The sequence below is a fragment of the Aythya ferina genome (assembly GCF_964211825.1).
Source record: "Aythya ferina genome assembly, chromosome: 4".
Lineage (NCBI taxonomy): Eukaryota > Metazoa > Chordata > Aves > Anseriformes > Anatidae > Aythya > Aythya ferina.
This window is the reverse complement of record NC_140300.1, coordinates 24,467,060-24,486,946: the sequence shown is the minus strand read 5'-3', so window position 1 is coordinate 24,486,946 and position 19,887 is coordinate 24,467,060. Positions and strand designations below refer to the sequence as shown.

Genomic DNA, 19,887 nt, shown 5'->3' with positions numbered 1-19,887 from the left:
TTCTGGCAGAGAGAAAAGGCCAGCCAAGTTACAAGGTGCAGCCCTCTGAATAGAGTGCTCCCTGCTAGGCTGTCTGCTCCATCACTGCATTGCTCCCCTGATCAGCCTGCAGTCGTGACCACCGTTCATTAAGACGGAGCACAGACTGCTCATCCAGCAGCCTCATCGGGGCTGCACCCCCATATTAAAACGCAATGAAAGCCACTAATAAAGCCATCCACTGAGCAATGTCTCAACATGCCGTTGCAGCCTACTGAGCTGGTTTATTGTTACAGAACAGAAGACACAAAGATCTCAGAAGCACACCTACCCCACAGCTCCACTGAAACGAGCTAACCCAGTACATTCATACCTACAAAATGAATGTGTTCATCTGCAGTTAAGCTGCTTTCCCAATGATTAGCACACTCATGAAAAACACCATGATAAAAAAAATCCACATGAAAAACCTGTCCATCACTTTTGCTACTTTTTTCCACTCAATTCCTTTGGCCCGGTTTGCTTTATGGTCTCGAACACAGTTAGCAATGTACTCGATATTCTTTATCAGCATTTTGTAACAGGAACAGCAGTTAACGTTCTCCCTACTATCTTCACCATGAACTCCACAGCTTTTGTTCAAATTTCTATTCAGCTTCTCCTTGACATCACTGTCGTCATTTCTATTGGAAAGTTGATTCCTTACCTCTTTGTCTCCCCCTGGACACACATCATCCCCCTCTAACTTATGTTCTTGCTCCTTCTCTCTTTGCGGACTTGTACAGTTTTCACCCACATCATACACAAAAAAGATTTTTGACATGTAGTCCAAGATAACCACCCTGGCCCATTGTGGAACAGGCTTTGCTTCTGAGCCACAGTGATGGACGTTCATGATAATGATCGTCAGTGCAGTGGAAGCTGTGATCATGGTCATAGTTGCTATGTAATACTTGCCTGGAACACAAAATAAAATGATATTAAAGATGCTACCCTAAAAAAATCAGTGCAGAAATAATGTGACAACATAATGCTAAGCATAAGTGCAAGTGAAACCAAATTTTAATCACCCTGATACTCTGTATTTAGATAACAATTACTGTATAAGAATATTGATTAAAGCATTAAAGTAAAACCTCACACTCATTACTGGTATGCCTTTATCAGATGAGTGACTATTGAATAAGCATTGTAAAAAACGTTTAAAGCATATAAAGCTACATTTAAAGCACATAAAGCTCACCTATTAAAGGTACGTTTTCAGAGGGAGGCATGATCTCTGCAACCATAAGCTGAAACACGGTCAGAGCAAGAAGAACCGTAACGCCTAGAGACACTTTTTCTCCAGAGTCTGCAGGGAGATAGAATCCCAGTGGGGCGAGGAAAGAGATCAAAATGCAAGGAAGCAAAAGGTTAAATATGTAGAAAGAAGACTTCCTTTTCAAAATCAGTGTGAATGTTACATCTGGATAAGGCTCAGAGCAGCAGCCGTAAGTGATTACATTCTTAACCGCTGGCATGCCATGAATCTCCCATTCCACATCTTCTACGAAGTCAGAAAGGTCACCACTATCAAGAGAATTGATGATGTCTACCTGATTACCATTATAAGTCCAGGAACCAAACGTAAGGTTGCACTGCTGGCTGTCAAAAGGAAAATAAGATACATCCACTACACATGAGCTCTTTGTGATAGCAGGCGCATCCCAAGTGATTTTTCCATCATATCTCAACACAACATTAGTATTCACTGGTTCTGAAAAGTCATCATCTGCCCTAAAAGACAGAAAAGTGATAGTCAGGATTGACATGCAGCAACTTAATGTGTAGGCTGGGGAGAGTCAGGAGGAGACCCTCGCTTTACACCATTAAAGGCATGCTTCTGAAACCATATTATTTACACTAATTTTTATTAGGAACTGACTATTAACTATATTATTTACAAGTACCAGTATCCACTGACACAGTAGGATATTCAAAAATCATTATAATCTGCTGTTCATTACTGGCCTGGGAGAGCAGACAAGTTATAGATCCTTTGTATACCCACTTCTTGTGAACACAATCTTCTAGAGCTCTCCAGCAGCTTCTACAGAAAGCACTTCAGATCACCAGGGAGGGAAAGTGTTCAACTCCCAATGCAACCAAGGAAGCTGGATCAATATTCAAACGATCCTATGGATTTTTTCTAAATATTCAGATGTTCAGAAACAAATATTAAGACAAAAATATATCCCTTCCTAAGGCAAAGTGTATTGATGAAATTTCAGGCTCCATGGGTCATTTTCCTTCTACCCCCTCCTTCATACACACATTCAAGCCAATTCTCTCCAGCCTCACTCACTTGTTATATAGGACAATATCTGGCCTCCAGACCAAATTGCTTGGAATCCTGATAGAATCCAACCCATCATATTTATCCTTGTCCCATTTGAGGTACGCATCATACCAGCTTTGTCGAATCCATAAGTAAGCTGTCAAAATTTGGTTCCTTTCATCCTGCATAAAAAATAAAAATATTTTTAACTGACTGTTAAAAATAAATAAATAAATACATACATACATACATACATCTTAGATGCTGGCAGTCTGGCAGTATTTGTTGTGTAACTTTAAAGCAATGCTTGGAACAGGCCAGAATACTAACAGGCCACAGCAGCACTTCTCAGACAGGTACATATACCATACAGTGTAGAGGGGTCTTATGTATTCAATCTTTCTCTTGTCCAAGCCTTTCTCCCCCAAAGGATGGTTCTTCTCCCTGCACCCTCCCAAGCTTTAATCACAGCTGTCTAAGGCTCTTAATATCTCATGAGTTTTCTTTTGCCAGCTTCAGAATACCAAACAAAATTTAGTCCAAAACTCTCTGAAAGCTTGTTGATTCACAAATCAGAAGTGTTTTTCCATTCTCCTTACAGACACATTTTTTTTGCCTTAAAAATGTATCTGGCTGAACCAAATTTATAAGAAGTTAAAGGCTGAAATAGGGAGATTATGAGAAATTGCTTCCTAGAAAAAGCATTTGCTCTTTTTATTTAATAGCAAAAGTTGCCTGGATGCTACAATACAAACATCTAACTAAAACTACAAAGTCTTTGCAATTCAGCAGCTATGTCTGTAGACATAAAATGGAAGTCCTAGAATTGCAATCAGATAAGATTCTGTTGAGAACCAGAGAACAAGACCCTTGTGAAGAAGCATTACTGAAGTCGTCACAACAAAATTTAAGTTGCTTTCCCACTCCAAGCAAGTTTACGGTTGGCATGTTTCTGCATATATTCAGAAAAAAACAGAACTGCATTTTTACTCACCATGTCTTTAATTTGGGACAATGTTATCTGAAGGGTAACATTCAGCACTTTATCTGTGTCTTCCACTGGTCGTAGAGCATTTGAATAGTCTTCAAACAGTTCATTGAACAGCATGTGAGCATATTTTCCTTTGGCTGATTCTACAGCTAGATAACACGTTTTTGTTCAGTACATCAGATTAAGCACTGAGCAATATCAGAAGATAGCCTTTTTCTATAGCTTCAAACAGCATTTGCTATATTTATCATTCACATATTGTAGACTATCATTTAGTGCAAAAACAGAGTAAACCTGATGAAGTTATTCAAATAAAGACAGCATTCACCTGTAGTAAATGAATAGCTAGCTTTAGCTTTTCACACCCGATGAAAAAAAAAAATCTCTATCCAGAGATTCCTGCCATTTTTGAGTGTCATCAGTATTTTACTGATTTCTTTCATAGGCATAGAGATTATTGGCTTAGAGTCACACATCTGCTAAGCTAAAATTAGAAGCCAAGCCTGAAGTCGAACCTGCTCCCAGGCTAATAGCTTGTGATGTCTCCTTAAATGCAACACTGCTACTTTCATGCTACTTTCAGAATTTACCCTCCCTCTGCCCTTAAAAAAAAATAAATACAGCACTTGGAAGAAGTCTAAGCTGCTTTTCTTCACAATTTGACAACTACATGAGGTATGAACACATCCTTGGATTAACATCTTTCCCAAACCATGTATTCCTTGCTATCCAGACTTCCTATGGGTATTCCACTAAAATTTCAGATTTACCACACTTCTGCTGTTCCACACTGCTTTGTGCATCGCTGTTTCTCTAGGCAGTGTCTGCATTACCTTTAGACAAATTCACACATTTCTGCAGGCAAAGGACAAGGACAGTAACATTCACAAGACTTGTGCAAATGCCAGCTGGCACAACACAGGAAACAAGTGCTATGGAGGGCATTGCTCTTTGGTGACTCACGGTGACTTCCTGGACTTACCAGAGTTCAAAGTTAACCTTCCTGATGAAAAAGAAATCCTAACAAACCAAAGCTTCACAAGGAGCATTTGGATCTATCTGGTTGTACACGATCATTCATTTTGTCTATGCATCAGTAAGACCAAAAAAAAAAAAAAAAAAAAAAAAAAAAAAAACAGATGAAGGGGATTTTTGGAGCTCAACCATGTAGGATGCATCAGGACACCAGCTCCTACCTGAATAAAATAAATGCCAATACAACATTTAGCTACCAAAAAGTGTTTCTCACCTTGAAGCATCACGGCTGTGAACAGCAACCTGATAGAGACATGAGAGGAGGATGGAATTTTTCTCTTCATTTCTAGACCTTCTCACCATGCGAAAGTGTAACAAAACACAAGTTGCACAGCAACACAAAGTTGCTGTGGCACTGATGAGCAGCTAGAAGCAACTCGGTCCTCCCTCAGCAGCTGTGTGTCCTGGAGCAATGGTCTCAGCTCCTGCAGCTGCCTGGGGCTCTGATGATCCCTCCCTCTCTCCGTAACCTGAGAGCTGCCTCCTTGAAGCTAACGCTGTGCAAGACAACAAACAGATGGGATATCAGCTGGAAAACTGTATTCCATTGCATTTCTCACTACAAATGTGAGATTTGGTTTCTTCACAGATTGGACATTTCTCATTTCTTCATTGGGCCAAGTCTTACTGCCTTTATGTTCAGCAATAGCTTCTCAACACCGGCCCAGTGAACCTATGAACCCTCACCAGAAAAAAAAAAAAAAAAAAAAAAAAAAAAAAAAAAAGCAGTAAGATTTGCCTCAGTTGGTGTGGTTACACTGAGTACCACACATCCAACGTGTCACATAGCAAAAACCACAGCCTACCTGCTCGCATACGGACAGAAGTGTTTCCACCTACCAAAGTGACACCACGTGTAAGATACGCAGCTACAGCAACTGCCAGGCCTGGCAGCACAGGCAAGGTTTGCAGAAGCACAACACAGCTGTGCAAGCTACAGCTTCCACTGGCACGGACAACTCCATGATCAGTCCATGGCACAGGAATCAGGAGCAGGACTGGATTCTGTAGATAAAATGCTACTTCCCAATGTAGTACAATTTCCCAGGTGAGCTTAACCAGGGTTTACAAATGATTACAGAATTACTGGAACAGCTTTTGCATTTAGCAAAAAGACTCACAGGAGAGAAGTGTGACTGTAAAGCAATACCATGGCTGGACTCCCTTTACCCCAATAGCCAGCTCATTGTTAGCTCTGCCTGTATTCCTCACGTAGTTGAGTTAGCTTCCTCACATTGCAGGCATTTTCTTACAGGTTTCTCACAAAAAAGAGGAGGTGACTTCCTCCTTCCCATAGACCACTGCCCCTCATCATATACTGCAGTGCCATCCTATTAGGACAGGTAGAAAAATAATCATTAAAATGGACAGGTGAAAAGGCAGAATGAACTATCAGTAAAAAAATGGTTCCAGAACAGTTCAGATACACACAAAAAATACTGTTTTACTCTTGTGCATTCCCTTGGCTAAAAGGAAACTGATCCCTTCACAGGCACAATTTCTATGTAAGAGCACTGTGGAGATTTTACCTTTTTAAACCTGCTCCACCAGAGGCCCAACCAGCGTCACTCTCTGGCTTGGCTCAGGCCAGTGGCAGGTCCCTTTTGGAGCCAGCTGGAGCTGGCTCTGATCTGATGTGGGGCAGCTGCTGGGCTCTGCTCACACAGGCCACCCCTGCAGCCCCCCTCCTACCAAAGCCTTGTAACATAAATGCAGTACAAGTACCAGTCGCTGGATAACGTCTGCGCTTCAGTGGGGTCTGTAAATCAGTGACATTTATGGCCAAGTTCAATGGGTAAGCACTAAGTAATTTCAATCAAAGCACCTGTAATGAAATCCATCTCCCTCACTTCAGTTGCTTGTCAAAAGGGGGGAAAAAATGGAAAACAGTTTAGAAGTCAAGAAGGTCAGAGCAGCCCTTAGGCAGCATGTTAACTGGCTTTTCCTGTGGGTAAAAAAGTGTATGCTGTCAGGTGACAAAAGTTAGGGACAAAGAGTTTGGGGGGGATACTGTCACATCAGTGCTTTCTCAGGTGATACCTTGAGCCTAGTTTATCATTTTTGTCAGCAAGCAGCTACTGCTTCTTACTAATTACAAGGGAATGACCAGGGCATTGCTTTAAGTGTGCTGCTATAAGTGCACAGGAACCGATATGAAGTTTGCTTTGCCACAGGCTGTGGGCAATCCTGTGAGCAGTTACACCTGCAGTACAGCTGTGCTGGGTAGCACAGCCTGATACACAGAAACTCACATAAGATCACATATTAAAGAATCCTGAACCTTTGTTTTAAGGTGTCCTTTCCAAATAAAATTGCAGGTTTTCAAAATAAGAAAATGAGGCATACTTGCATGTGTTGATTACTCAGTTTATTCCTATGCACGGGTTTCATTTTATTCATTATAAACTTGTGAAGGAATAGATCATAACCAGTACTTTCCAGTCAAATATATCCAGGAGTTGCCACATACAGGGCATGCAGGCAGTGAGCCTGCATACAAAAGACACTTACAATGCTACATTAATTGCAGTGCTTATAAAAAAAATATCCAAAAGCCTTCTCAATATTAGAGTTAAAAAAAAAAAAAAAAATTATCAGTACACCAGACCATTCAGCTTTTTTATAAGAAATTTAATCTGTAATTTTAAACCAAATGTCCCTTAAGTAGACATTTTGTGTAGAGTATTAACATTATTTGTTATTTAATGATCTGAGAGATTCATCTACAAACCCACGCTTCCTTGCAATATAGTTTTAAATTGTGGCTTAATCTATGGTAATACAACTCCCAGATGAAACATCCCATTTAACATTTGAATGGAGCATAAATTTATACTCAAGCAGTTCTCTGTTTTTACAGTAATAAGTTCTGCTACAGAGTCGGGAACTGACACAAGTACAAAGCAGCTTACAATGATAATTTCAGAGTCATGGTTGTTTGCAAGTCAGAATCAAATCATTAACCTCTCCCCAAACTAGACTTGCTTCCAGTGGAAATCCGAAGTTCCCTCAGAGTGCGTCCACCAGCAGATGGCCCTGTTAAGCCAGCCTACCGGTTTACCCAGACACTCCAAACAATCTTTGTTTATTGCATAAAATCACATCACATTTTAATCTACTTTGATTAATTTCTCTGATTATTTGCCTTAAATTTAATACAAGATTAACAAAGAAAATATGTTCTTTTAAAGAAGATAAGCAGAAGGAACAGAACTACTTAATGGCTGAATCTGGCTCTTGGATCTGCCTAACACACCAGGCTAGTCACGGGAGGATCTCAGTGCGAGCAAACATAAATCACTGTAAACAACTGCACAATGTGAAACCATATTTAGAGCAGAGGCTGCTTCTGCTGAGGCAGAGATCAGTTAAGGCACAACATCCAACCCTGGTTGCGTATGATTTTATTCAAACATTTGACTTTGTGGGTACACGTATGGGCCATAAACAGAGCAGAACATTGTTTTCATGTTTACATTCAGGGTACCATTCGTTCAGCAGTACACTGAACTTGTATAACACTCACATGCCATGCAACTTCTGATGGTTGTATGGACAAGCACAGGCTGCAATCAAAACATCAAAAAAATGAATTCAGTGTACTGCCTTGTAAGGTAAGTTTGACTTTGCATATACCTTAAGGACAGACCAAAGTCAGGGGGAGATATTTTCATATTAATAACTTCCAGTTTTAAATATTTATCTTGGACAAACCACAAACAAAGCAGGAAAGAAGTTTAAAAACATTTTAAAAGTTTGTTCTTTCAATTAAAGATACCTTTACTCTCCTGCCTAAATAATTATTTGTTCCTGAAGCTGAGGTTTTGACATGTACACGTTCAGACTTTTTTTAAAAATGTATTTTCAACCTTTTTTGCATGGAAAACATTAAGAGTTTAAGCCTCCAACTGGAAAAGCTACAGATACTGTATTATCACAGGCCTCAAGGCTGTCTGCACCATTTATAATCCATCCCTTCATCAGAGAACAATAAAGAAGAACAGATTGGTTTCTAAGCACAGTTTGTAAGAAGTGTCTCACAGTCTGCTTCTACTTGCCTTCCTGCCAATTTTTCTCCCCAGAAGCTGTTGTGTTCACATTCTTCACAGCATTTGCTACAGAATATTATCTTATGATGGGGTCAAGCAGCACACTAACTCCTCAGAGTCAAGACTCCTCTCCTTAGACGAAACAAAGTCCTAACAGCACAGGTAACAACAGCTCTTCTTGCCAGCAGAACAGCCTTACTGTGCCTGCTCTGGAGAAGCAGAACACAGCACTTCATTTACATGCAGCATGTTTCTCTCCACCTCATTTTCTCAACCCACCTACTGCTTCCTCCTTCCTTCTCTCTCAAAATCCCCTACCACCTGAAACTAGCATACTCATTCATATTTTCTTCTTCTGTCATACACACAAGATAGGAAATACACTAGGAAGTGTTCAGCATGTTAGGTCATGAGATGATGTGGAATATTAGCCACATTTTCCAGAAACAGAAAAGCCTAATTTAAATGTCAGTCTTTTTTTTTTTTTTTTTTTTTCCTGAAAGTAAATTTAATTTTTGGTCCTCTTACACATACAGCTCTACCAACCACCTTGCAGCACATGAAGTAGAGGATCCTTTTGTCCTGAGAAACCTTGCATTGTTTAGTAAGATCTAAATTGCAGTGCATTCATCCTTTTTCACCAGGACAGGGTATTTTATCTGTCCTTGCAAAGCATTCAGTATCTGTCAGGGTTAAGAACAAAGCTATTTTATAGCTTTAGCTGTCAGAAAGCTATTTTATATACAGCTCTCTCTCATTGGGGTCACTTCCAGCTTTAGATCATGCCTTTGAGTGGCTGATCACAGGATCTATGCTCTATGCAAAGACAGGCAGTCTGATGCTCTAAAACAAATTGGATTATTATAGAAATTTTTTACCCTGTTACAAGAGTGTAGAGAGACTCAAATATCTTCTTCTGCCTGATTGCTCTTGCGACATGGAAGACAACACAGTACCTCAGCCTTGAGAAGTAGAAGGAAGCCCCCCAGGTACTGCTGTACAGGCAGATGACAACTGTAGGATCCCCAGAACACAATTCCATCGGCTCAGGTGGACTTCACAAAAACTGACCAAACTCAGAAGTTTACTGAAGACGACTAAAGGGCAGACATCATTTCAGATGCTAACTCAGAGGTAAATTTTATCGTTAAAATTCAAAGTGGAGGAGAGGGTCAGAAGTAACATCCTTATAAAGAGGTACAAAAACATTGTATACGTGAGGGAATCTACATAGAGGCAATCCCTAGCACCCCCTAAGATAAATGCCTTCCTGGTAAGCTCACATCTACCTTGCAACACAAACTAAATTAAATCTAAACATTTGTATCCTTATCCAAGTTCCCTGCAAAGAGCTAAGATTAATATTGTGTACTAATACAGAGCAGCTGGCCACAAAGGCAGGATGCCAAAGATAAAGTCAAGAAAGAAACCAGACCATAATGTATCAATCTAAACAGAACTCCAATTGCAGGATGACTGCTACCGCAGTATTCATACCTGCTACTTGGCCAGTGTTGCATACAATTTTGCTTACATTGTAAAACACATCTAGACAGACACTAAGCAGACATTTTTGTCACAAATTTTGGCATTACCTAATTATTTCAGCTCCATCTAATCATACATAACAGTTCACCCTGGGAATTTCTCCACATTTCCAGGATTTAGAGGAAGAAAAAATTGCTTTACTGAGAATATAGATAGTTCCCTTGACAAACCACTCCAAGAGTGGTTTTCTAAGCTCATTAAACTAATTTCCAAGCTTACAACTACTGCAAAGTTGTCTACTTATATATATATTCAGAAAAAAAAACTCTAAATTACCACAATACAAAAGCCTTATTTGTGCATAACAAACTTCAAAATAGGATGAGACAAGCACTAACTACTCATCTTTGAGGGAAAAGAACTTTTTATAAATTCTAGCTATTGAAGCATCTTATAGTATGTGCATACTTTCATTCTTCAGGCTTCCTCCCAAGATGCATCTGAGGCTGGGAAAATTTGTTGGCTTTCCTTTTTAGCTACTTTTCTGAAAAGTGAGTTTTGATCACAAGAATGCTAGCATAAACCCAGAGCAACTCTACCTTCAGAGAAATTATTCTGGGTTTGCACTAATATTAATACGACCACTATTGATTTCTTAAGTGTCCCTTTTGAAAGCAGCTTGACAGGACAGAAGTGGCAGAAAACAGAGGAGACCCCACAGAAAAGAGATACAGACCTCTCTGCCTTACTCATCTAACCAAAAATTGTTCATTAAGTCACTGATATGGCAAATCATGTTGACCTCCAAGAAAGCAGCTCTGGCTTCATCTCTAACAGCAAGGGACTTGAAGCTTCTTGTAAGAGAGGCATAACAGCTGGATGCACTCCTTTTCCTTGCAGACTCTGCCAGTTTTCTTTTCCTGTTACAGAATCTGACCAAGCTGCACCATCAAGAACACACTGCCATTTGTGCTAAAACTTGGCCATGCTCAGCTCACTCAGATGCCAGCTCAAAACCAGATGCCCACAATAAGCAAACCATCAAGAACATTAGGTCTAGATGCTACAGCCTGTGAGGGAAAGAACAGACAAGCCAACAATTAGAACAGACTTCATCTGAGGCTGAACAGTATTAAAGACATTTCTTGCATCTCACTGTCTAGTGTCATGCTCCAGTTAGCTGTGCACTTCTCACAGAAGTGGTACAGGCAGCATTGTAACCAGACAGGCTCAGATTTTTGGGCTGGACAAATTGCCTCCCTACAGGTCCCTCAAACTTTAGGCAATATTGTCAGGATAGATTCCCACGCACACCCATTTTAGGCTACACTTTTGAGTTTTGCCAGCTTAAGAGTAACAGTATGCCATTCCAGCAAGCACCTTCTAGCAGGAACACAGCTACGTTATGCTACAGACCAGGATAAATTTCTCCTTAAGCAAGATTAGTAGTAAACCTGCAGTTTTACTAAAAGCCTGTAACTGTGCTCATTCTGGCATAACAGGCTCATTTAGATCTTGGGAACAAAGCACCAACACAAGCTGAAGACAGTACCTCTTGTCTTAAGCATCTGTGAATACAGTGGCTGCAGAATAAACTTAAGAAAGGCTGTATGAATACCTTTGGTTTTCATCTGTAAAGTTCTAAGTGGTCATCTAAAACCGAGATGTTTCATCCTTTTCAACCTACACCAAGTGCAATGTAATGAATGCTCAGTACTTCTTTGGTTAACTGGCTGAAAAACTTCATTTTGCCCATAAATCAAAGATCTGCTATCCAGAAGTGTTAACCTGCAACACTGATCTCAATCTTATGGGCTTAATAACTGCTGTGTTTGAAGTTCCACAGAAGGTGATTATGAGGTATAAAAGTAGTTAAGACCAAAATTGTGTGTTCTAGCAGAATGTATAAAAGTATAATATGCTACTATAATCACACATTATACCTGGCTGGTTTGTGCACTTTGGGAAACATTTGCTGCTTGTCTGACAACAATTGGCAGGGGGCCGTGAAGTATCTTTGCCAATTGCTCAGCTGCCTTTTAGCAGGATGAAGGGCATGAAGAGTGTTTTATTCTAAAATAGAACAGAACCAAGATGTTGGGGAAAATGCAAGAGACATTACATCACAGCCTACAGGTAGCAGAACTATGAAAGGACAGACAATCCTACAGTCATCCTGCTTTTGGGAAATGTGTATGAAATTTCAAGAGGCAATTCCCCTAACCAGTATAAAAGAGCTAACATAAGAACACTGTTAGAAGTTGGAACAGTTTTAGCAACAAATTCCTTATTTACTTTACTCCTGGGCTCTAGGCAAAAGCAGCATATTACACTGCCATTTCAGAGAGCTGCTCTGAATTCAATGGTATTAATAATCATTGATATCTGCTCAGGTATGGAGTCTTACTTGGTTGATTTGGACTCTTGACTCTGGTTGATTTGGTGGTGGGAAGCCATAAATAAGGAAAAAAAGCATTCATTTCTTGTACACATTCTCTAATTCTTTCCTTTCTGCCAATAATCTTATATACCTTCAGTAATCTTCTGCAATCCTAAAAATTAGTGGTAAGTATGACAGTGGTATGGCTGAGCTCTGTGTTGCAGTGAACAGTGAATACACAGCCAGCCTGAGGGAAGGGCTGGCAGATCGTTACAACATCTCATTGGAAGGCATGACCCAGTGAGCTGGCAATGATTGGTGGATTCAGCACTACACTGATGCTTCTAGCCAAAATTATGTCATATCACAACACAAAACAGAGTCTTCTTTATCTGTTTTGATCAAAAAGCACTGTTTTCCCTTTAGTTACTTTAAAATAAATGTACTTTTAATGCCTACTTACAGCTTCCAGCTCTGCAGCCTTAGCAATTACGAAGCTCTGAGGAGGTATGTCCTGAGAACGTGAAATGAAACAAGACATCTTCAACAGAAAGCCAGAGCAGGGTAAACAAAGCAAGAGCACTGGCATGACATGCCCTGTGTGCTGCTATTACAGCTGCTGCAGAAGGTCTGGTGTCCTCCTTGCTGTGGAGTGAAATAAGCAAGTCTCCACAGCATAGAAGTAAACATCTCAACTGCTGGATGTACAGATGTTATATCACAACTATATCTTACTTCTACGTATGTTATAAAAGGAAGTCACTGTCACAAAAAAAAAATAATAATAAATAATAATAACAACAACAACAACAATAATAATAATAATAATAAGTCTAGACACACAAGAGGCACTTTGGGGGGTATTTCAAGCAACAAATCAGTGGAAACCCTTATTTTTGTATAACATTATTTTAAGGTCTTCTTTTGCCAGCTTCTTCCCAGGTGCTGGTTGCAGACAAGAAAAATATATGGAACATGCAATTGCTTGTACTTGCAGATTAGCCTCATAAAAGCTCCTCAGTAGTTTTTATAGCAGGAATAATACTTTATATAAAGCCTGAAGAGAAAACCTTAAGTTGAAAGGCATTTGTCTATTTATCTTAGCTTTCTGGACTTGGGCCTTTGGGATCAAAGGACACTGTATGTTGTAGAGCCAGACTAGCAGGGGATGTTTTCATTCCACAAGAACAAGAAGTACTCAGGGACCTTGGTGTGAAACCTGACAAATATCTAACTTATATTTCCTACTTTGCTTGCAATAGTTATGGAAAGATGCCTTTTCTTGCAAATTTTGTCTACTCAAAGAACACAAATGAACTTGGAGGTACAATTCAACAATGAAAAATTTAACTGTTCAAGTACATACACTTGATAATTAATTAGTGCTGTACTAATTAAAGGGCAACATTATTTCTGTCATTCTAAGGAATATATATTTTATCTAAGCATCACAATCTGGAGAATGAAAAGCATGCCAGCCAGGTGTACAAAGACTTTTTAAGATACAAAATACAATTAATCACTTCTTTTACCCTTGAAAAGAGTCTAATTAAATACAACAGTTATAAATTGTAGAAATTGTAAGAGTTCAGGCTTCTACATTAATATTGATTCACCAGTATCTCAACAGTAATACATAATACAGTAATTTCTTCCAGCAGACAGTGATTAGTACAAGAGTAATTTAGCTCTTTCTGCAGTCTGTATGCTTAACCTTTCACACTTAACATGATAAAAAATGTGAAATCATTAACGTTGTAAGAAAGAATTCAGGATCTTTACAACATCAAAGTGTTAAAAAAGGAAAAAATATTTGAAAATCTGAAGTAACCATGTTAGGATTCTAAGCCGATGAAACTCCTAACATTCATGAGAAAACAGGTTCTTGGTTTTACTGTCACAAAAGCAAACATATAGCTCCAGCAATTATAGATCAAGCACTACATTTATAACCCTGTTATCTGAAAAATATATGCCAGCCTATCAAACGATGACTTTTTAGGTAAGCAGGAAAAACTAATTACCTCTATGATGGCTGTACCTTAAACATATTTCCATGCTTCTTGGTGCTGGGATCAGAGAATTCAGCAAAGTTGACATCATCGCTGAGTCTTCATCACCTCTTCAGCTACTTCCTAGACTTCACTTCCATTTCAGGGGTACAAAATGAAAGTCTCTGGTGACAGCTACAGAATGTAGACAGAAATAAGAACAGAGGTATTTTTTCCTCTTCTATCAGTATCGCACTGAAGACAAATATTACATATAAAACAGACATCCTTTTTTCCAGTAGTGCAGAACAATTATTGTGGAATTTATTTGCAGAATACCAGATTCCCCAGAAGCCAGACAGATTTCTGAGGTTTCAGAAAGAAAGTATACACAACAAAAGAAAGAGGCTAAGATCAATACTGGCATTCCTGTTTTAAGTATCCATTTATACTCTAAAAATATTTGCAAGATCTTCTTGTCTCCCCAGCTGAGAAACACAGTTTATTGCTGAGGTCAATTAAATAGGAGAGTCCTGGTACTTAGTAAGAACAGCGAGGCATAGCCACCAAGCTGTTCTTGTACCATGTTTATTTTGATACCTCCCAGTTCCACCAGCTACTTCCATCTACTTGGACAAAGAACTTTGTCCAAGTAGATGGTTTTCTGCTGTTAAAAAGCCTTGACCAATTTCTGCCTGTCTTGAACACATTTTGACTTAAAAAAGGCAAAAATCTTAGAGGCTTTTCTTCTTCCCCTGGAACATGCATTTTAGGTCAGACTCTTCCACTGGAATTCAGTTCTCAGCTGAACAGAAAGCTCTCACTTTCAGATGCTTCCAGCTGACTATGTCAGTAAGTAGGGGGGAAGAGGGGCAGAGAGGAAGAGATGAGCTTATATACTGTGGAAGGAGACAGGTACATTTTGCACCTTCAAATACCTCATTAGGAAACAGTAACAACTCATTTTCAACCACAGTCTTTCCTGCCACCCTAAAGCAGACAGCAGTAAAACTAAAATACTAGTTTACTTCTCTGCTGAAGTCTCACAATGAACACAAAGCTGAATGCCAAACTACTTTTTCTATATCAAATAAGTCAGTTCAGCTAAAGACATCCTCTGGCAAGTCTTTCCTTCTCAAGGCAAAAAAAAAAGAAAAGACAGCTTCCTAATCGCCATTTTACATTACAAGCATTAATAATCCACAGTAGCCTTTGTATTCTGGAACCTCAGCTGTATTTCTCTAGGCTTTGGTTGTGGGTTGTTGTTGTTGTTGTTTGAAAGATTTGCATCTTTCTGTGTCATCCTCATCTATACAACTTCTGCAAATGTATCAAACGTTTACCATTTATACTAAAAACCCTTGTCAAATCTTGCAGGAAAAGCATTGACGTAACCAGCAGTCAATGGAGCCAAAAGAAAATGCACTTGTGTCAGCCTTGATCTGCCTAAAATCATGCCCTTCTTCAAGGCACAGGGCAGCCAGCTCAGCCTCTCAATCTCCCTGGTGGCACAGGGCCGCTAATCCCTCAGAGGGGCTGGAAACAGCTTCTGCGATAAGGTCATCACAGGAAGCAAAACAGGTTGGTTCTTTTTTGGACTAGCAGGGTATTAACTCAAACATCAGCTGCTCTCTTAATAGCCTACCTTAAGCCATGGGGTATGACAATACTTCCAGGACTTTTTCTAACTCCTCACCTTCACGAAGGAGCCACAGTGACTTGTGTGAGTAGCTGAACCGAGCTGCCTACTCCATGGTGCTTTGCAGCCATCCTGGGATTTCTCGGATTAACCAGAAAGCAGTGGGTTAGCTCTGACTTAGAGCCAAACCCCTTGCCAGTGAGACAGGGGGAGAAGACAGGAAGAATTGAAGCAAGAACACTCACAGGTCAGGACAAAGATGGGGAGGTCTCCTAATTACTGCCGTGGGAAAAACAGACACAACTTGAGAAAACATAATTTATGGCCAGTTAAAACAATCTGGTAGTGGAAAAGAAAAGATAAACCGGGCAGCCTCTTGTCTCTTCCTATAGATGTTAGACATCACATACACCAAGGACAGAAAAAAAAAAAAAAAAAAAAGCTTGGACACCTATGAAATCTTGCAGAAAGCACATAAAGCAGCAGCTCCTTATGCAGGTATACAGCAAGCCTCTGCTCAGCCCAACCAGTAAGAACCTCAGGAGAAGTCTCTTGGCAGATGCACCATTAGCGGCACCTCAGTCAGACATTACTTACGGTTAGGCATTATGCAGGAGTTACTATTCAAACAAGCATTTCCAGTGAACAAAGCCAGCTTTTAACTGAAGCACAGTTAAAAACAAAGATCTCAGATACCGTGCTAACCACTGAAGTCTTGCCACATTGTAGTAAGTCCCACGCTCAACACAATGCAGCTCTCATAGTAAAAAAGAAGAAAGAGTAACAGTAAGGAGTAGCAGATTGGTGGTGCCCTGCAAAGTGTTACCTTCCAGTAACCAGAAGGCTTGAGAAATCATGGCTAATTATTTCCATGGCAATCACACCAGCATTAAATTCCAGCCAGCTCCCACGCTGTAACCCACATCTTTGCTAGAAGGCAGCACAGGGCAGAGTAAAATACTAAGCTACCCTATTTAGCAGCACTGTTGTTCCAGGTTTGGAGCAGCAATAGCAGCAAGGATGATCAGGCAGCTTGCTGCAGTTCTCTGAAGGTGCCACGAGTCCACCTGACCCATCAAAGCCCTTCCCAGTTTGACCACAGGGTAAAAAATATATTCTATCCCATGGCACTGCAAGTGCTGTAACTACAAAACTGGAAGTACTCTAGCCATCAAACTTCACAATTATGGTTGAAGGTTCCTCAATTTAAGGAAGTTAAGAAAGCACCTTAAAATTCAGGAAAAAAGAGAACAGGCTGAATTAAGGACAAGTAACACATCCTAAGGAAATAATTAACTGTTAAGTGAACTGTGTGATATTTTAGCTATTTAAAATTCTGATCAGGCTAATTATGCTCAGAGAGAACTGGGGCTAGCAGATTCAATGAAATATTTTCAGAGCTAGTGTTTGCTGCGCAAAAATGTTTCAGCCCCCCATCTAAGCAGAAGACATTGCTTTGAACACATCTTATGAGTATCAGTGTTTGTTGTTTGCTTTTGTTTTTTTAATTCAACCTTTGGTGTCTGTTATTAAACTAGTTGTGTAGGTTATATTTCCTTTTTGACCTTAGTGACAACTTTTTGTATAGCCATAAATTGTAATATATTTTGGTTTTTAAAAGTGTAACTACCTGCTGTCTTACAGTAATTAACTTAAATTCTCAAGTTTTGCTTCCAAACTTTAGCCATTTATTACTCTAAAAAAGCCGAGCCTACAATTTCTAATGCATAAAAAATAATATTGCTAGTAAGCATAGGCTGTTTTAAAACTGGAAGCATTTATTAATTCAAGTTACACAAAATAAAAGCATCTGTAGACTTGCTGTCAAGGCAGACAAGGTCCACACGCAGCAGGTCTGACACACCCACCCTTGGGGCTGCAGACAGTGTAAGCAGCGCCTGCAGGCGAACTTCAGGAGCTGTTGTGGTGTGAGGTAGAAAAATCATTGCAGACACTGGGACTTAAGTTACTGCCGCTGACTAGAAACTATGTGGTTAAACTTTCATAGAAAGAAGAATTGATGAGCTTCTGTTTTCCCCCCAGTCTCCATGGCTATGGCCTCTCTGGGATCATGCAGGGCCACCTCGCCAGGCAGGTGATGTCCTCCCCGGGATACCCGCAGTATGTGGCAGTGATGACAGTCCCCAGCCAGAAGGAATGCAGGCCATACTGCTCCCCAGAAGCCCCAGCAGCCTCAGGGCCCATCGGAGAATGGTCAGAAATTCCCTCCTCATGACTGGCACATTATCCATGTGCACAAAGAGCAGCCCTTCGAGTGGTGAATGCATCACATAGCTCTGGAGGGCCAGGACAGGGCACACCCATGGCTCTTCAGACAGCCCGAGGCTGATGGTATGTCTCTCCTGGCCAAAAGGAGAGATACACAAATGAAACACCACTCTGCTTTCTGTCACCTGGGTGTCACTCAAGTGCAGCAGTTCTGGCTGCAGTGCAGCATGGTGCTTTGCCACCACCTCTCCTACTCGAAGTGCCCCAAAAAAAGCTGCAGTGAATAAGGCACGAAACAGTAAGCATTCGTAATGGGATATACATACAGACTCCAGAGCTCCTAAGAGGGAGCGTGACACCTCAGTTGTTACAGGAGTGTATTTATCCCTCAGAATGCCCACTTGCAATGGGTTATAGCCCACCATGCAATGGGTTATAGCATCTTCCAGAGGATCGGGGTTACCGGTCAGTCTTGACAAGTAAGACAGTGCTGACACATACTTCAATGTCTTTGAGGATGAGTAAAGAGACTCCACAGCCAAAAACCCTCTAAGTTGATCCTCTGGAATGGGCCAGGCTGCAGGCATCCACATGCCTTTCCTAAAGGCAAGGAATTTATTTAGTCCTTCAAGGTAGGCTTGCCACAGCCTAACATCCCCCGAGCACTCCAACAATGACAATGTCTTCAGAGACCAAGGTCCCAAAGAGCGTTTCCAAGGACGACTAAACTCCCTTCCTATGAGACAAGCTCTATATTAGCACATGCTGACAACAGGCACAAGCATGCCAGTCAAGGCGTGATGAAGAGAGTGTTTATGTGTGACTTTAGGTGTGACACACACCTAAACAATGTTCTAGTAGTTTATCTGCCTAGAGACATTCGCTTCACACACAGCTACACCCAGAGCTGTTAACAAGCTGAGATATTTTTCAGGTGTGAAAGGCTACAAGTCCCACACCTGACACATCTCCAGCACTAGGTAGGGGAGCACTGCAGGAACTTACAGAGTGGTAGCAGAGAAGAGAAGGTTTAAGAGCCAGCCTTTCCAGTGTTGCCTACAGACAAGACTTTCCAGTGTTGCCTACACTGAGAAGGTCACAGAGCACACTCCTGATCCACTCATCCCCCTCAGCAGCCCACTGCCCTGGCCAAAAGCCACCACACATGCTTGTTACCCCTCACAAATCATGGCCACACTCACCAGTCACCACCGTACTGCAAACTCCACACTGCTGGGAAACACCAGGACACCACCACCACAGTCCCACATGATAGCAGAGGATCCGCCTGGCTGATGAGGCCCAGCTGCAGCCACTCCATGCCCAGCTCCTGGTCCAGCAGCTCCCAGAAGGGTGGGGAGGGGGCTTGGATGTGCATGGGGGCTGACGGGATGGTTGAGGCATGTGGAAGCTTGGTAGGCTTCTGATGTGGGGTCTGACCATACTCTGGAAGCCTGTTGGAACCTCTGTGTAGTCATGGATTTATTCCTAGTGTGTGGCTTTGTCACTTCTGGACCCCCGCATGCATTCATGGGGTGTGGCACTGCAAAAACCTTGCTGTAGCATACTGTGTGTGTTGCCAGGCTTCAGGCATTGCTTTAAAGAGGAAAAAAAAAAAAAAAAAAAAAAAAACAGTATGTCCTTACACTTATTGAGAACTTAATCCTTCACCACTGGTCGGGCTGTTGGAGGCTGTTCAGGTGAGTCATAAAAATATAAGGGACAGAGTTATTCATTTTCCAAAGAAGTTCAAACAAAAGTCAAAGGGTGTTGAAAGGGAAGAAGCTTT

General features: G+C 40.8%; 1 protein-coding gene across 12 annotated transcripts; it reads right to left on the bottom strand.

Moving 5' to 3' along the window:
• Positions 1–238: 238 nt before the first annotated feature.
• Positions 239–19,352, bottom strand: CHRNA9 (cholinergic receptor nicotinic alpha 9 subunit). 12 transcript variants are annotated; one of them, XM_084517826.1, is made up of 7 exons: positions 19,301–19,329; positions 14,264–14,425; positions 3,291–3,436; positions 2,324–2,478; positions 1,583–1,755; positions 1,223–1,330; positions 239–936 (listed from the first exon to the last, which is right to left on the bottom strand). In XM_084517826.1, the coding sequence occupies exons 2-7, from the start codon at positions 14,340–14,342 to the stop codon at positions 380–382; spliced, it is 1,218 nt and encodes a 405-aa protein (XP_084373952.1). In that variant the 5' UTR covers positions 14,343–14,425; positions 19,301–19,329; the 3' UTR covers positions 239–379. The 12 variants fall into 12 exon arrangements, with proteins under 12 accessions (XP_084373952.1, XP_084373960.1, XP_084373953.1 ...); XM_084517834.1 differs by having other exon boundaries at positions 1,223–1,755; positions 14,281–14,425; positions 19,301–19,352; XM_084517827.1 differs by having other exon boundaries at positions 1,223–1,755; positions 19,301–19,343.
• Between the last annotated feature and the right edge of the window lie 535 nt (positions 19,353–19,887).